The sequence below is a fragment of the Oryza brachyantha genome, chromosome 2, assembly GCF_000231095.2.
Source record: "Oryza brachyantha chromosome 2, ObraRS2, whole genome shotgun sequence".
Lineage (NCBI taxonomy): Eukaryota > Viridiplantae > Streptophyta > Magnoliopsida > Poales > Poaceae > Oryza > Oryza brachyantha.
The window spans coordinates 24,007,053-24,021,884 of record NC_023164.2 but is presented as its reverse complement, the minus strand read 5'-3'; the positions used below and the strand labels follow the sequence as shown (position 1 = coordinate 24,021,884).

Here is a 14,832-nt window from a genome sequence, read left to right as displayed (position 1 = left end):
ACTAATCTGAATATAATTTCAGTTAAAATTCGGATCACATATTTAACATCTAGTACCTAAAAATTGTAAAATTGCTCTATAAGTTACATATAGATAGTAGGTGATTTTTCTAACGAGTACATCCATTTATTCCTATATTGCTGCTAGTCAACCTATGAATGACAATATATGATACTTTTAACGAACATGTTAAATTAATGCACTACTCTTATGGCGGTACAGTTTGGGTTGGAGCCCCACGGCTAACAAAAAATCATATTAGAAAATTATTATTTTTTAGTTAAAATTTATTCAAAAAATTTATATTTCATCGTTAAACTCTACACTTAATAAATATTTGGTTTCGGCCCTAGCCCATGCATTAATACTTGACATGGCCAGACAATTGCGATATAATGTAACTACGTGCGTGCAAAAATTATATTACGTGAACCACCATCACCACATGATCTTCATTAATGGGGAAAAGGTAGACACGATTGTACACGAGATCCGATTCATATTTCCGGACAAATAGGATGTCAACAACTAGGGGTGTAAATATGTAAGCGTACACGAGTCATGCGCGCGCTTCAGTCAGATCTTATTAGTGGTAGATAACACAGTAAAACATCCATCCAAGCATCTCACTTGCAAGCATTTTGGGGCAAAAAAAAAGAAAAAAAAAAGAGGAAGGCACATTGACATAAAGTACATGACTCTTTTAAGTCACCCTTCTGACTACGTTAGATTTGGTAAGTTAGACTAATTTTTTTCTCGTTTTTCGTTAGCATGTTTTTTAAACTAGTAAATGATATATTTCGTGCAAAAAATTTTTATATAGAAATTATTCTTAAAAACAAATAATTCCATTTTTAAAATTTTTAATAAGTAACACTTAATTAATCATGTGCTAATTACGTTTATCGTTTTCCGTGCTACTATTTAGCTTTTGCAGCCCTCTAGTTCGAACGCAGCCGAATCAAGTACGGTGGTGTTATCGATTAATATAAGTAGATTAGATGACCAAACCCCTCGGAAGCACATGCCACGTCCCGTATTGAAAACCAACTCGTACACGGTAACACGGATACCAGCACCCGCGCGCACGTCGATCGATCTCCCCTCTGCCACGCTAAACTTATCCACGCGCGCAAAAACAAATTAATAACCCCGGCCGGCCCGCGCACGGGTGATCGACCTGCATGCAAGGCTGACCGGCCGTTCACGCGTACGTTGTACGTACGTGCTGCCGCCGCCGCCTGCGCTTGTAGCGACCGCCCCGGGTCAGTAGTAGCTTGATCTGCCACGAGATCGATCGATCTAACACCAACTCTGAACCAGCCGCCCCTCCCCTCGCGCCTCTCACCGAAACCGCGGCCTCGCACGGTGGGCTGGCCCCTAGCTAGCCTCCAACCCCGCAGGCCGCAGCCGCCGCGCCCGCGCGCGCAACGAACGCCTCGCGTGTCCACCCTTCCGCAGCCGGCAGGGGCGCGCGGGGCGGCGACACGTACGTACGCACGTACACGACGCGCGCGCGCGGGCGCGGCGCGACCGGTAGCTTGCCCCATGCGGCGCCGGAGCGTGACCCTGACCGATCAGGGGATGGACGGATCCGCCTTTTTTCCGCGGGGGAAAAAAAAGGCCTAGCGGGCGCCGTGGGCGAGCCCGCAGCCACACGACGATCGAGCGCGCGACACATCTGACGCCGGCGGGGGACGAGGCCCCGGCCTGGCCGGGTCTACCGGCCGCTAAAGCTGCATATGCGCGCGTCCGGCCGGCCGGCACGCCAAAGCGAGCAGTTCTGGTCAACACGTCAAATCCAATCGCCGGTCAGTACAATTCCATCGTCCTGGGTGCAGTAGCTGCCGTTTTTTAGCGTTTAACGCTAGCTAGAGTACACATATATAATTTGTACATGGAAGATTTGATCTATGCTACGCTAGCTGCTACGGATCAGGCTGGGAATAAGATACAGTAAAGGATGAGTTCGTGGGAGCTAATAGATGGCATATGGGTGATCGATCAGAAAATCGACCATCTTTAGTCCTGAGGCAATGCTTTTGGAACAAGCTAGTACTACTACTAGTAGTAGAAGTAGTAACAGAGGTCATGCAATGCATGCAGCCGCTCCATGCGCATGGGCATGGGCATGGCAGATGCAGCCATGAAGGGCATTTTGACAGTTGTTCCTCTCCTAACACCTGGCTAGCTAGATAAGGTCCATGATTGGCAGGCATTAGATTCTCTGGAGTTGTGCTGGCTCTGGCTGCTCGCATTGTTTGCATGGGTTCGTGTTGAAGGCAGCACTAGCTAGCAGGAGTGGCTCTCTCAGATGTGACTCAATCAAGAGACAAAGGCCCAGCTCAACACAAACCCAATTACAGCAATCCTAATACAATATAATAATCATAATTTATGTACTACTATCATTTATGCCATAAAGTACATGGCCGGTCCTTAAACTTGTGGTGCGGTACCACTTAGGTCCATAAACTTAGAAAATACACGTTTAGGTCCATGAACTTGTTTTAATGTACCATCCAGGTTCATGAACTCATTTTAATGTACCATCCAGGTCCATGATTTTAGACATTAAAACGAGTTCATGACTTTAAACGTGCATTTTCTAAGTTTAAGGACCGGTCATGTACTTTACTTTAAAAAGTACTAGAAACTACTTTTATAGTAAAACAATAATAATCTATATTTGAGTTTAATACTTCATATCTCATTATATCGTAAGTGGTGTATAAATCATGTATTATAATAAGACATGATTTTTCTCTTTTTCTTGATTTATTTATTTATCACTTATCAATCAGTTTATATTTATATGAGAACTTATTTAATTTTATAAACAGCAACATATGCATAGTAAATGTTCTTACTTACCCAACCCAACCTAACAACTACCAGCACCAATAATGAGGGTCATCTAGGGTTAGTTATTTTATACGGTGGCTTAGGCACCAATCATGAGCTAAAACACAGTGGACTCGCCACCTTTCCACATAGGAAAGGGGGGCACTTGTCAAATGTCAAAGCCTTTTCTGGACACTTGCCTGTGTACCAATACCTCTCTACCCCTGCACTGCACTGCACTGCACTGCAGGTGGTGCTGCAGAATAAAAAGCACCATGGCTTTAGTGGATTCCAACTCCCTTCTCAACCATCAGATTCCTTTACACATAATTTGTGCCTCGATCACCAGTCACCCCTTTCCTTTTGATCTACCTAAAAAAAGCATTAGCAACAGCAGTAGTATCTCCCAATAACAAAAATGCATTGCCCATTTCTATCTCACTCAGTCTCCAGTGTCTGTCTAATCCTTCTGAACTTTTTCTTGCTAAACAGAATTAATGTTAGGCCTCTAGAATTGTGAAGTGCAGCTAATCTCATAGAGCACAAACTCAATAATAGGAGCACTGGTACATGTAACAGGAGTGTGCCACATTGAGGCGTGTAAATATTGTATATGCTTCTGTGAAGAGTTCTAGATTGTTTAGGTGAATAATGGATACCGGATAGATCTCTCCACCTGGGAGCCATGTGGGGCTTGTGGGGGTCTGGCTCGCCATTGTCACTTGATTCAAGGGCAGCCAGCTTTCTACGAGGCCTTTGGTGTAAAATATCCACGCAAAGCAGCTTGGATCTGTATAAACTAGCATTGTTTCGCTGCACCCTATAATGGTTGCATGGCCTATTTTATTGCTCCGATCCTTTTTAACATCTTCTTTAATCGCTGGCCTGCATGGTTAATTGGGGGATCTCAATGCCAGATTAGCGGCCAATTGTATAATCAGTCCCACGATCAGTGACTGTATATATGCCTGTGTGCTCGCGCGCGCGCCGGCTTTAATAATTCCATGTTGGCTTGGGTTATTGTGTAGGAACTTAGGAAACAATGCTGGGACAGTTAGCTGGCGATGATCAAGTGTAGTATGCCTGTTTCGATCGTCTATATATCCAGGCAGGCCTCTTGGACCATCTGCTTCTAACTAGCTAGTAATTTTCTTTCCTGTTAATTACGTACTTTGAGCACTCCTGGCTGCCAGCAGCTAGCAAAACTGAAATCTTTTGCTTCTACAGCAAGGTACAGAAGACACATAACACTGCAATTAAGTTTAGCAATCAGCTGAAAGAGATAGCATGACGGTGACACTGCAGTAACAATGATAAAGACCATATGATGATATATATGGCGCAAAAAATCACCAATTGGGTGTATATCCACATCGACGATCGATGTTGCAACGCAACAGCTTCATCAACTCACGCGCCGTCGTTTCCTGCAGAGATACGCATGCATTTTATCGGCTCTTGATTGCAGCAAATAACACTTGCATGATGAGTTGAGCCCCAGAAGAGGGGTTGGTTTGCTGGTGCCAAAAAGGCATAAAGTACGAATGATGAGGCCACTCTGAGCCCGTAAACGCATCGCATACATGCCACCTTTCATAGGACCAAGGGGTCCAACAAAACCCTACCTTGCGTGGCCATCAGAGAGACGGTTGCAGATCAGAGGACGATGGATCGCTGCAGCTGGGGAGGATGTATGCATGCTTGGGTGCTTCTGGTTGGTTGGAGCAGTGAATGCGGTGCTCAAGCTTGATGGTGATTGATAAGCTAGGTTAGCAGTATTCAAATTAAAGTTGTTTCGGTTGGTGGATGTTTTCTAGTATCAGATGTGCCACTGAATCCTAATCATAAATTGCATCAGAATATATAACCACCAATGGCCGGCCTAGGTTAGCTAGGGAGTTCCTGCGATGTGTTGTCTGTACAGTGCACACTAGTATATACTACTCATCATTCTGGGCATGCAGGACAAACAGGGGCAAGAACCTACTAATTCCAGCACACAGAAGGTGCATTATTGTGTGTGTGTGATTGCATTGGCAATGCTTCCATTTCCAGCAGCAGTTACTCATTTTCATGCCTTGGGAAACCTCCTTTAGGTCAGGGAAAAAGGTAGCAGGATGATCAATTGGTCACTGGAAGTGACACATCAAAGATAAATTGCCTTGAGTGGTCCCAAACAGTCAGCTTGCTAGTTCGACCTTGGCAGCAACCTTGGCAGCAGGCCTGCATCTCCATATATGCATGATTTCTGATAAAGATGAACATTTTAAGTAGCACTAGCTTTTCCAGCAGAAGAACATGAGCTAGTGCTCTAGAATTGTACTACGGCCATGCAATCACATGAGAATATGCATCGCATCATTGTGAGGAATCATCTGGACAGGGGGGGGGGGGGGGGGGGGGGGGGGGAGAGGCTTCACTCACTTAATGTATACTAATGTATAGTAGTAGTGGTACTATACATCTACCGATGATTAATAAATTGGCTACATAATGAGTCTTCTTAAGGGGGAGTTGCGGCCTAATCAAGGCCACAGGACACATAGATTGTTAATTAGCTTGTGCTTAATTCCGTTCGACTTTTACCGGCAAACCTGATCATATCAAGAACTTACACCAATATTCAAAGATGCAGCACGTATAGAATACATCGCATATTGCACATATTGATGGGCACCAAGGCAGGACCACAGCATGCATAGTTGGAAGAGCCAGCCTATCGCGTGTCTGATCAAGGAATCAATTAACAAACATGAGCCATTGAGTTAGTAACATAGGTGTACACATCTGTAGATCTGTGATACACACGTCTCCGTCTTACTAAGCTGTTTCCACAGTACAACACAGGCTGAAAAACAATTCAGAATCTCCCCCGTTTAATATATATATCACACGTTCGTACACGCAATATAATGTAATGATCACTAATCACATCTGCTCGACACGAATCAGATCGACCTTGTTACTAATCAGTTAAACAATGGCCCGGCCCCCTGCGAGCTTGGAGCTAGCGAGCTAGTTTGTCACTGCACGCAAGCAGAACTGGCAGGTGATCATGCAGGGGGATCCTGCAACAAGCCGCTCACATGCTTCCCGCGGGGTGTTGCATGCATGTATGCGTACGGTCGTTGTAGCTAAGCCACCTGGCCTCCTTTTACTACACGGCGCTCATGCATGCTCACATCAGTGTATATCTTCGTCGTCATGAGAGCATACATACAAACAACGAGAAAGAGCAAATAAGTTAGCATCTCAGATCGATGGAAGGTACGAACGAGAGTAGTAGATGCGAAATATATAATTAATTCATTGCTATTAATTAATTAACTAACTCCGTTACATTTTACAGAGGGAGATCGAGGACGAACTGACGACAAACAGACGAACCTAGTCTTGCAGTCTCTAGCTAGCTAGCTATAGTACATTTTACATGGGGGGTGATGATCGATGAACAGATAGAGATAAAAGAGATAGAGGACCTTCTCTTTTTGTTAAGGGTCTAGGATGGCAGGTAGCTTTGCATATGCCTTCCAAGCCCATGGGACCAAAAAAATAATAGCAAGGGTAGTCGTAGTAGTAGCAGTAGACTACTAAATAGTACATTGCCGGGTAGTAGATCGACACATGGTTATACTGTTCTAGACTGCAGTTGCAACACTACCAGCACCAACATGCTTGGATCAGCCCGCTTTGCCTTGGCGCTGCTCAAACATGCCGGAATCTGATCGAGAGCTATAGAGAGGGAGAGCCTTTTTTTTTTTTTGGCTGTGTGGCCTCCTTTTCCTCGGTGGCACAGGGGACGGAGTCGAACAGCGTGTAACCACCACACGATCGGGTCCGTCGCAGAGGCCACCACAGAAATCATCGGAGAAAAATGGGGGTAGTACGTGGCGTGGTGGGGGTATGTATGTTCGCATGATTGGGCACACCGGCCGGCCGGCCGGCGTGCGTCCCGTTTCAGTTTCTCTTCCTCTACCATGTCGCCGCTACACTCTCGGCCGAATCATCAACGACGACGACGACTTCCGCTTCCACTCGACCAGCCGGAGCAAGAACTCCATCACCTGCAGAAACGACGGGACAAAAAAAAAACGTTTATATATGCTGAGTCCAAGTGTATGCAGAAAGGTAAAATATTTGTGCATGTGTTTTGTGTCTGAGCTGGGTTACCTCGGTTGGGTCCTGGAGAGAGTAGGAGGCGTTGGTCTCCTTGGGGCACTTGGAGACAAGGATCCCTATGCCCTGGCCTCTCTTTTTCAACACCTGGTTTCAACACAGCAAGGCAGAGAGGTTTTGACCAAGTTAAATGACATGTCTAACGCAAAAACACAGAACAGTCGGAATCACCAAGACATGCAATTACGCAGCAAAAGTGTGATCAGATACATGTTTTGTTGTGTGTTCTTGTTGAATTGATGCGACGTTTACCTTGAAAGCGTCCTCGTCGGTGCGGTCGTCGCCGATGTACACCGGCAGGACGTCGCTGCAGTTGGCGAATCCTGGGGGAGGAACAGCGAATAGGCAAAGTGTCATCAGCCGATTTTTTTACGACAGTGGTGTGGAGCGCAAGTGAAATAAAACCGAAATGAAAGCGACTGTAACGACGCTGACATGAACAGATTAATTACAAAGATAAAAGAGTCATGGTCTCATGCAAGGTGGAGAAAAGACAAAATGTCCAGATGTTCGTACATACCCAGCGATTCAAGCAAGAACTCCAAAGCCTGGCCCTTGTCCCACTTAATGCTCGGCCTGATCTCCAGAACCTAAAAAAACAAAGTTGCAATCTTCGTTAAGATCCTCACGAGGCAGCTTTAACTGAATTGATTTTCTGGGTAATTACTTGCTAACTTCATGAGACTAATTAACAAGAATATGCATGCCTACCTTTCTTCCATAAGTAAGCTTCAACTTGGGATATTCCTTCATAACGGCCTTAACTTGCTCCCCCAAAGCATTCCATCTCTGCAGTGAGGCCAGCGATTTTCAGACGATGGTGTTAGTGTGGATAAACTATAGCCGCACATGATGCAGCTGCTTGTTATTATAAAGCAGCGTAATTAAGTGAAGCAGGTGTTGGGATCCCAAGATAGAGTTCGCCCTGCCTACCTTTTCATCTACACATCTGAAGTGGACGGACAGGCAGAACTTGTTGTTCTCCACCTTGGCTCCAGGCGTAGATTTCGTCTTTTCTACCAGAATCTTGTACACCTGACGAAATGTGATTTATCGCCATTAAGCAACGCTGGTTAAGCACAAATCGACAAGTGTCCAGCTACTAATTAATCCTCGTTAACAATGCGGCAGGTTAATACCTCGTTGATCATGGGGAGGAACTCGCTTGCTGGCTGGCAAAGGACAGATTCCGGCTGCAGGTCGTCATGGGAGATTAGTTAGCGAGAGCGAGCGATGGGAATGAGGAGGATCATTATTGGATGAAGAGAGGTGAGTGAGCATACGTTGGAGCTTGGTCCCTTGATGTCCATGCCGTGGCTGCCGGCGTAGTAGAGGTCGGAGAGGCCGACGAAGTTACGAACCTGAATTTGACGCCAAGGGCAAAGAGGAATCAGAATACGCACGAAAGTGTGTCAAGGTGTTCGGGAGGGAGAGAGGAGTGGCTCCGACAATGTACCTTGTCGCGGCACCGCCCGCTCACGATCGCCGTCGGGAAGTTCTTGGCGACTTCGCGAACCGCCGCCCTCATCTGCGTGCCAGGGAAAGAGAACGTCAGCGACGAGAGCAGCCGAGAGCCGGCGTTGTGCAGGCCATGGCACGATGGATGGCTAGCTCACCGCGTCGCTCATGTAGGCCGCGTCGGGGTCGGCCACGATGGGAGAGAGCGTGCCGTCGTAGTCCATGAACATGACGATCTTCTTCCCCCTGGACTTGCCGGCGATCTCCTCGAACTTGGTAAGCGCCGACGGGTGCTTACTCTGTTCAAACCACCGAGCGAGTCTCAGAACGGTTCAGACACCTGAAGCAATACCCGCCCACCGCGCACGAGAACGCCGGCGGCGGTGGCGAAGGAGGAAAGGGACAAGAAACTCACCACCCAGGCGGTGAACTCGTCGACGTCCGCGGCGGAGCGGGACGAGCGGGTGGGCGAGGAGGCGCGCATGGTCTCGGCCCAGGTGCAGCTCGCGGAGCGCGCCACCGCGGCGGCGGCGGCGAGGTCAAGGTACGTCTGCCTCATCGACATGGCCCCCGCGGCCGCGCTGCGGCACGCGAACAGGCCGGCGGGGCCACCGGGCCCCGGGAGCGCCGCGCCGGCCGTGATGCCCATCTCCGAAACCACCACGTCCTGGTTCGTCATGATCACGCACACCACGAACTCTCCCGCAACGCCGAAGCTCCCCTTAGCGCTCTCGACTCGCACCAATGCCAAGCACTAGCTCGAGACGAACAGCTCGAGGGAGGAGGAGACAAGACTGTGTGTGTGCTCGCTCGCTTCTCCGGGGAGAGTTTGAGAGGTTGGGTGGAGGCGGAGTGGGAGGCGCGGGTACTTATAGCTCGAGAAGCGGGACCCATGGCGAAGCGGGGGGAGGTGCCACGTGGGTTGCCATGTGGAGCCTACGTGTGTGGGGGTGCTCGCCTGCTTAGCTGGTAGGCCGCGGGCGGGTACCATCCCCGGCCGTATCGTTTGTTTCTAGCGCAGCGTAAAGCGTAGACCGCGTTCATGAGTCCACGGCGCCAAGGTTCCCAGCCTCGGCTGCCGCGGTAGCCAGTGGGCGATGCGAAGCGAGGCCTTGTCGATGGGCCAAAAGAGGTAACGTGGAGCCCCGGTGCCAAATTTGTGAAGTGTGCGCCTATACGAACTAGAGATCTGTGAGCGTCTGTATCATTGGCACCAACTGTAGCCCCCATCTGTAAAAAGCACGCATGCATGAGTGGCGCAGCCATGTGTGTAAATTTGTTTTGACCAGTGTAGTTCCACTCAAGAGTTCCACCACTGTTTGGTCACGTAAATACTTCGTTTCATATCGTAAGATATTTTAGTTTTATCTAAATTTATAAATTGATGAATGTATATATAATTTATATATATGTCTAGATTTATTAGCATTCATATAAATTTAAGTAAGATTATAAAGTCTTACATTGTGAAATGGAGAAAGTAATAGAATAGGAGGAATATAAGTCAATTGTTAAATTTAAACCGAGATGGGTTTATGAATGTGTGAAATATGCATTTAGATCTCTAATATCGGTTTATTATATCAAATGAGGTCCAAAACATGGATGACATAGCTAAGATGTTGGCGTAATCGTTCGTGGTGGTGAGAATTTTGCAATAGGTCCCTCTCCTGTAGTATGGCTTCAAAACGACACACTATTTCTGAATCGTACTACACTGTTGTCATAATCATCTTTGCACTCAAATCCGATTTAGAAGTGCTGGGAGTCAATTTAAAGGGGGATGGTAGCAGACGGAATACCGTTCTTACGGTATAAATTATGTAGACCGTCCTCTACTGCAGCGCCGACAGCGGGTTGAGCTTGCAGTATGCCATCGTACACTGGTTGGCATAGCCAGAGAGGCACCACGTCATGGCGTCATCGCCATCGTTCGAGAGCATGCATGCCGTCTATCTTGGACTTGGTGCTCGTCGCGTTGGTCCTGAGGAGGTCGACAGCGATGATGGCGAATTTCTTGTAGCTGTCAACTGCGCTGCTCGGGCTGTCCGAGCTGAGCGCGTCGATGCAGGACGTCACGTCGATGAGCCCGCTGGCACCAGCGACGGTCTTGCATGCACCGTACAGGAACGAGTTGATGTTGGTGGCCAGCTGAGCCTGGTGATATGTAGTATCATATGTATCAGCAAGTATTAATAGGTATCAATAGATAGTATAAACAGTTATCATATGTTAATAAATGATATCACATGATACCATTTAGTATCAACAAGTATTAGGTGATACCAAAAGATATGCTATCATCCAGTATCAAATACGGATCATTAGATACCAAGTGGTATCACATGATATCCACTGATATGATACTGGATGATACCACTAGTACGATACCAGATAACACCAGTTGGCATTATTCGGTATCATGGAGCCACGCGACAAAGGGCAACTCGAATGATGCATGTACCACATGATACCAGGTGGTATCAGGCAGTATCATATGGTTCTCTGGTCGAGTTATTGATAAGAAGAGAGAGAACGACAAAGAACCGTAGCGATGCGACAACGCGTCAGCCACACAGAACAGGGCAAGAACAAGAAACCACCAAAAATAAAAGAAAATAAAATCAAGCCATCAACGCATCTATATTGATGAATCCAAGAAAGTAGAGAGGGAAAACGGGAATGTAGTCAAAATCCACAGAGCAAGGCAGTCAAAGAAACACTCTAGGAGGAGGAAGAACTCCACCTCGGATACATCGAATCAAAGTGAACAAGAAAGAAACAAACAAAGAAATAGAGAAAAAAAAAAGAACCAACAACAAAAAAAACATGGTTTTTCCTATCAAGAACTGCTGGTCTCCCGAGTCTCCGATGGAAGAAGGGGATGATGGTGGCCACGGCAGCGTGGAGGAGCATGGATGGGACGACACCGGCAAGCAACACGTGGGGGAGCGGAGTGGCATGGGTGCACAGGAAAGGACGCCAGTGGCACGAGCGCTAGAGAGAGCAGCGGCGACAACAGACCACGCGGTGCGAGCGGCTAACTGAATCCTCCCGTTCGGATGAACACCCATTCTCTAGTCTTTCTGTAATTTAAATGTATAATATAGATGAGGGGTCTAAATATAAAATTCTTGTCGCATGAACGGTCACATCGACACTCAAGCTAAGTCATTTATACTTTGAGCCTCAGCCCTCAAGTATACATTAAATCAAGATTAGAGACCTAAATATACATTTTACAAGTCTATGAACCTAGGTTTCTATGTTTTGGAATGTGGGTAGTACATGGCATTTCAGTCCAAGTCTATGGACCAAAAGTGTATTCTACTATAAACAATAATTATCGCCGTTTGCTTTACAAATAATAAGATGTCAGAAAATTAAAGCAATAACGAATAACTAATGGGTGAAATTCTATGTTTGTGTCCAAAACGATTTAAAAGCAGTTTAAAAAACTTTTTAAAATTACCACAATATCAACTCTAAAAATAACTTTCAAAATCCATAGCGACAGATAAGCCAATAAACAAAAACTGAGAGTGCTTTCAATATAATGACATACAAAAAATTTGCTTTCTTTAAAAAAAAAATCTGTTACCGCAAGCCAAAGCCTAAAAGCACCGGGTAAATATGGGAAAATGCTTCACGTACAACGCATGTCGTACAATCTGCTTACGACGCGCGCGGCGGCTGGTGTGTGGCCGTGGACGGAAGCAGCTACGTGCACGTTGGCGACCGTAACTTGTAGACGGATCGTATGGCGAGTACGTATAGCGTTCGTAAATATGTTGAGGTATTTTTTCAATGATGGTAAAAATGCTTAAGAAAAATATTGCATATATGTTGATCTTGGAACAAAATGAAGCGCTGGTCGCTAATTCTCTCAAACGAAAGGAGAAGGAAAATCCAACAAGTGAGGTTATAGTGGGAGTCGGGCTTCAGGTAAGTTTTAAGTCTTGCGTAAATTGTTGAAATGCTATTTCTAGTATTACTTAATGTTCGTTCAAATTTCTAACACCTCCGTTTCACGGTGTAGGATTTTTTAACATTAATTAGATTCATATAAATACTTATGAATATATACATATATACATAAACATCAATAAATAAATATATATTTAACCAAACTATCTTACAATATAAAACACATGGAGTATTACTTAGTCAATATAATTAGGGCAATTTTGCCATCTTGAGAAAATATCTCAAGTACTAAAATTTACGCTTAAAATTTTGGTATCTGAAGATACAAAGTATCTGGGGTACGGAATTTTACACTAGAAAATATGATGACTCCTGATACGGTAAAATTGCTCATATAACTACGTTGCATGTTAGTTAATAATTGTCAATTACTACCTCCGTTTTATATTGTAAAACTTATATATAATTTATTTATATATATATATTCATTAGCATCTATATAAATCTAAGCAAGGCTAAAAATATTACATTATGAAATGGAGGGAGTAGTATTAAAAAAGAACAATAGTTTATCCTAAGGAAATAGTTCAATTCATAACCAAAAGTCATGTGGAAATATAAAAACCCGGACCAGCAGTAGTACAAAACTCAACATTTTATAGCCATAATTAACCTGAAATGTTGTTAGACTCACTCCAAGTACGAAATTATAATTGCCTTGATATTTTTGCTCATGTGGCATCTATATGTCGTTGTATCTTACCACTACATCAATCTATCCCTTTTTGCTAATGTGAAGCTAGTGAATAACTGATGAGTCAGCTAGTCTGTTCAGTACATATAATGTGAGAATGTGACTATCAAAGCGCCAAAAGGCCAAAAGAGCATAACCCTGCAATCAAACCAACCACGCTAAGTAAAGAACTGCAAAAGGGCCCTTGAAAAGTTTCCGATCCTAAAATGCGAACTTTCAGTGTTATTTGTAAAAGTTCTACTACGAAGCATATGGCATAAGCAATGGAGGTTTTTCCCTGTAGTGTTTATAAGTGGGATGAAACCATCTTTAGAAAATCTATCCCTGCAATACTCTGTACTATTTCACTTCCTCCAAGTTTTAGACCAGCCTTTGTTTTGTTTTATTTTACATCATGCCAACTATTTCACTTCCTCCAAGTTTTAGATCAGCCTTTGTTTTATTTTACATCATATCCAGATTTATCTATTATAAACTCCAAAAATATGAAAAATAATTATATATTATCCTTCAACCCCGTCACTCACAGCCCACACCCCTTACTTCCTCAGTTTCACTTTTTTTTTTATGTTGTTGCACAAACTACTTTCTATCGGCTATCTACGAGCCATCACCACAGCTCCTGTTGCCACCAGCCTCCACCACCACCCCTTTTCTCCCCTGATCACAGCAATGCCATCGCCCAGCCAAGTCCTTCTCGATGGAAACATCGGCAAAGTCCTTAATCGCATACCGATTCCCCGGACCATTCGGCAAATCCAACCACGGCCAAGTCCTCGTAGTGGTGGTGGCTTCTTCTCACTACGCAGCCCTAAAGTGGCTTGGTTAACGTAATCTCGATATGGTTTCCAATGTCCTAGACATTCAATATAGCTTCTTTGACATGGATCCGCCATGGTCATCCTCAATCCAGTCCAACCCATTGTCATCGGTCCAAATTCTTCAGGCCAAACCTACTGTATAGAGCAATTTTACCATTCATGATAAGGTATCAGGAGGTATCACTGTTTTCTATGTAAAATTTGATACCTCTCGGTATCTTAGATACTAGAAAGTATCAAATTTTACGTAGAAAATATTTGTAACTCATGATACTTTCTTAAGGATGAAAAAAATTCTCCACTATATATCACCGTTCATGGTGGTCAAGTCCACCCGCCAGCCATCTATTTGATGATTGTGCAAAGAGACTAGGTGCAACTTCTTTCATCCATGTCATCTATCATGGCAGATGATTGTGCAAAAGACCACCATCGTTCTTCTAACCCCAAGCTACGGCATCAACTACAAAGTATACCGTTCCGACACATTTGAAACCACCCTCTTTTCTTTTTCTCCTAGTGTTGGCTTGTATTTCTATGTGATGGTTAAGACCACTATACACCGTGGAGCATTGTAAATGCCCTAATACAGTTTAGTCTCACATGGTAAAAAATGCCATGGTAGTACTGCAGATGGGGACTGTGCGCTTGGGCACTACCAAGAACACTAAATTCATCGAACCTGGACATCTTTCCAAGTTCAACGGAGAGCTGTGTCATGCATTAGAATTTTGTAAACCGAACAGTAGTTTGGAGTAGTTAATTCTGTTTTCGATAATTGATGGCTGTCATGAGCAGAACCACTCGTTTTGAACTCTGCAGTGCTGTTGTGCTACTCTACAAGTAGGACGA

The 14,832-nt window shown here is 44.9% G+C and overlaps 1 protein-coding gene across 1 annotated transcript; it reads right to left on the bottom strand.

Annotated features, from left to right (window-relative positions):
- Nucleotides 1-6,594: 6,594 nt before the first annotated feature.
- On the bottom strand, nucleotides 6,595-9,303 carry LOC102706815 (probable trehalose-phosphate phosphatase 4). The gene is made up of 11 exons (XM_006647847.3): nucleotides 8,894-9,303; nucleotides 8,637-8,777; nucleotides 8,477-8,548; nucleotides 8,304-8,381; nucleotides 8,160-8,213; nucleotides 7,954-8,055; nucleotides 7,732-7,809; nucleotides 7,541-7,610; nucleotides 7,273-7,343; nucleotides 7,015-7,107; nucleotides 6,595-6,908 (listed from the first exon to the last, which is right to left on the bottom strand). Exons 1-11 carry the CDS (start codon nucleotides 9,155-9,157, stop codon nucleotides 6,831-6,833), a joined length of 1,101 nt encoding a protein of 366 aa, XP_006647910.2. The 5' UTR covers nucleotides 9,158-9,303; the 3' UTR covers nucleotides 6,595-6,830.
- Between the last annotated feature and the right edge of the window lie 5,529 nt (nucleotides 9,304-14,832).

What these genes read in the sequence shown, in the direction of transcription:
- LOC102706815 (XM_006647847.3), bottom strand. Translation starts at nt 9,157, where the DNA reads ATGACGAACCAGGACGTGGTGGTTTCGGAGATGGGCATCACGGCCGGC. An exon ending in TCAAGGGACCAAGCTCCAAC is followed by an intron (nt 8,214 to 8,303) that starts GTATGCTCACTC and finishes GACGACCTGCAG; the next exon opens with CCGGAATCTGTCCTTTGCCA. An exon ending in TCAGATGTGTAGATGAAAAG is followed by an intron (nt 7,810 to 7,953) that starts GTAGGCAGGGCG and finishes GCCTCACTGCAG; the next exon opens with AGATGGAATGCTTTGGGGGA.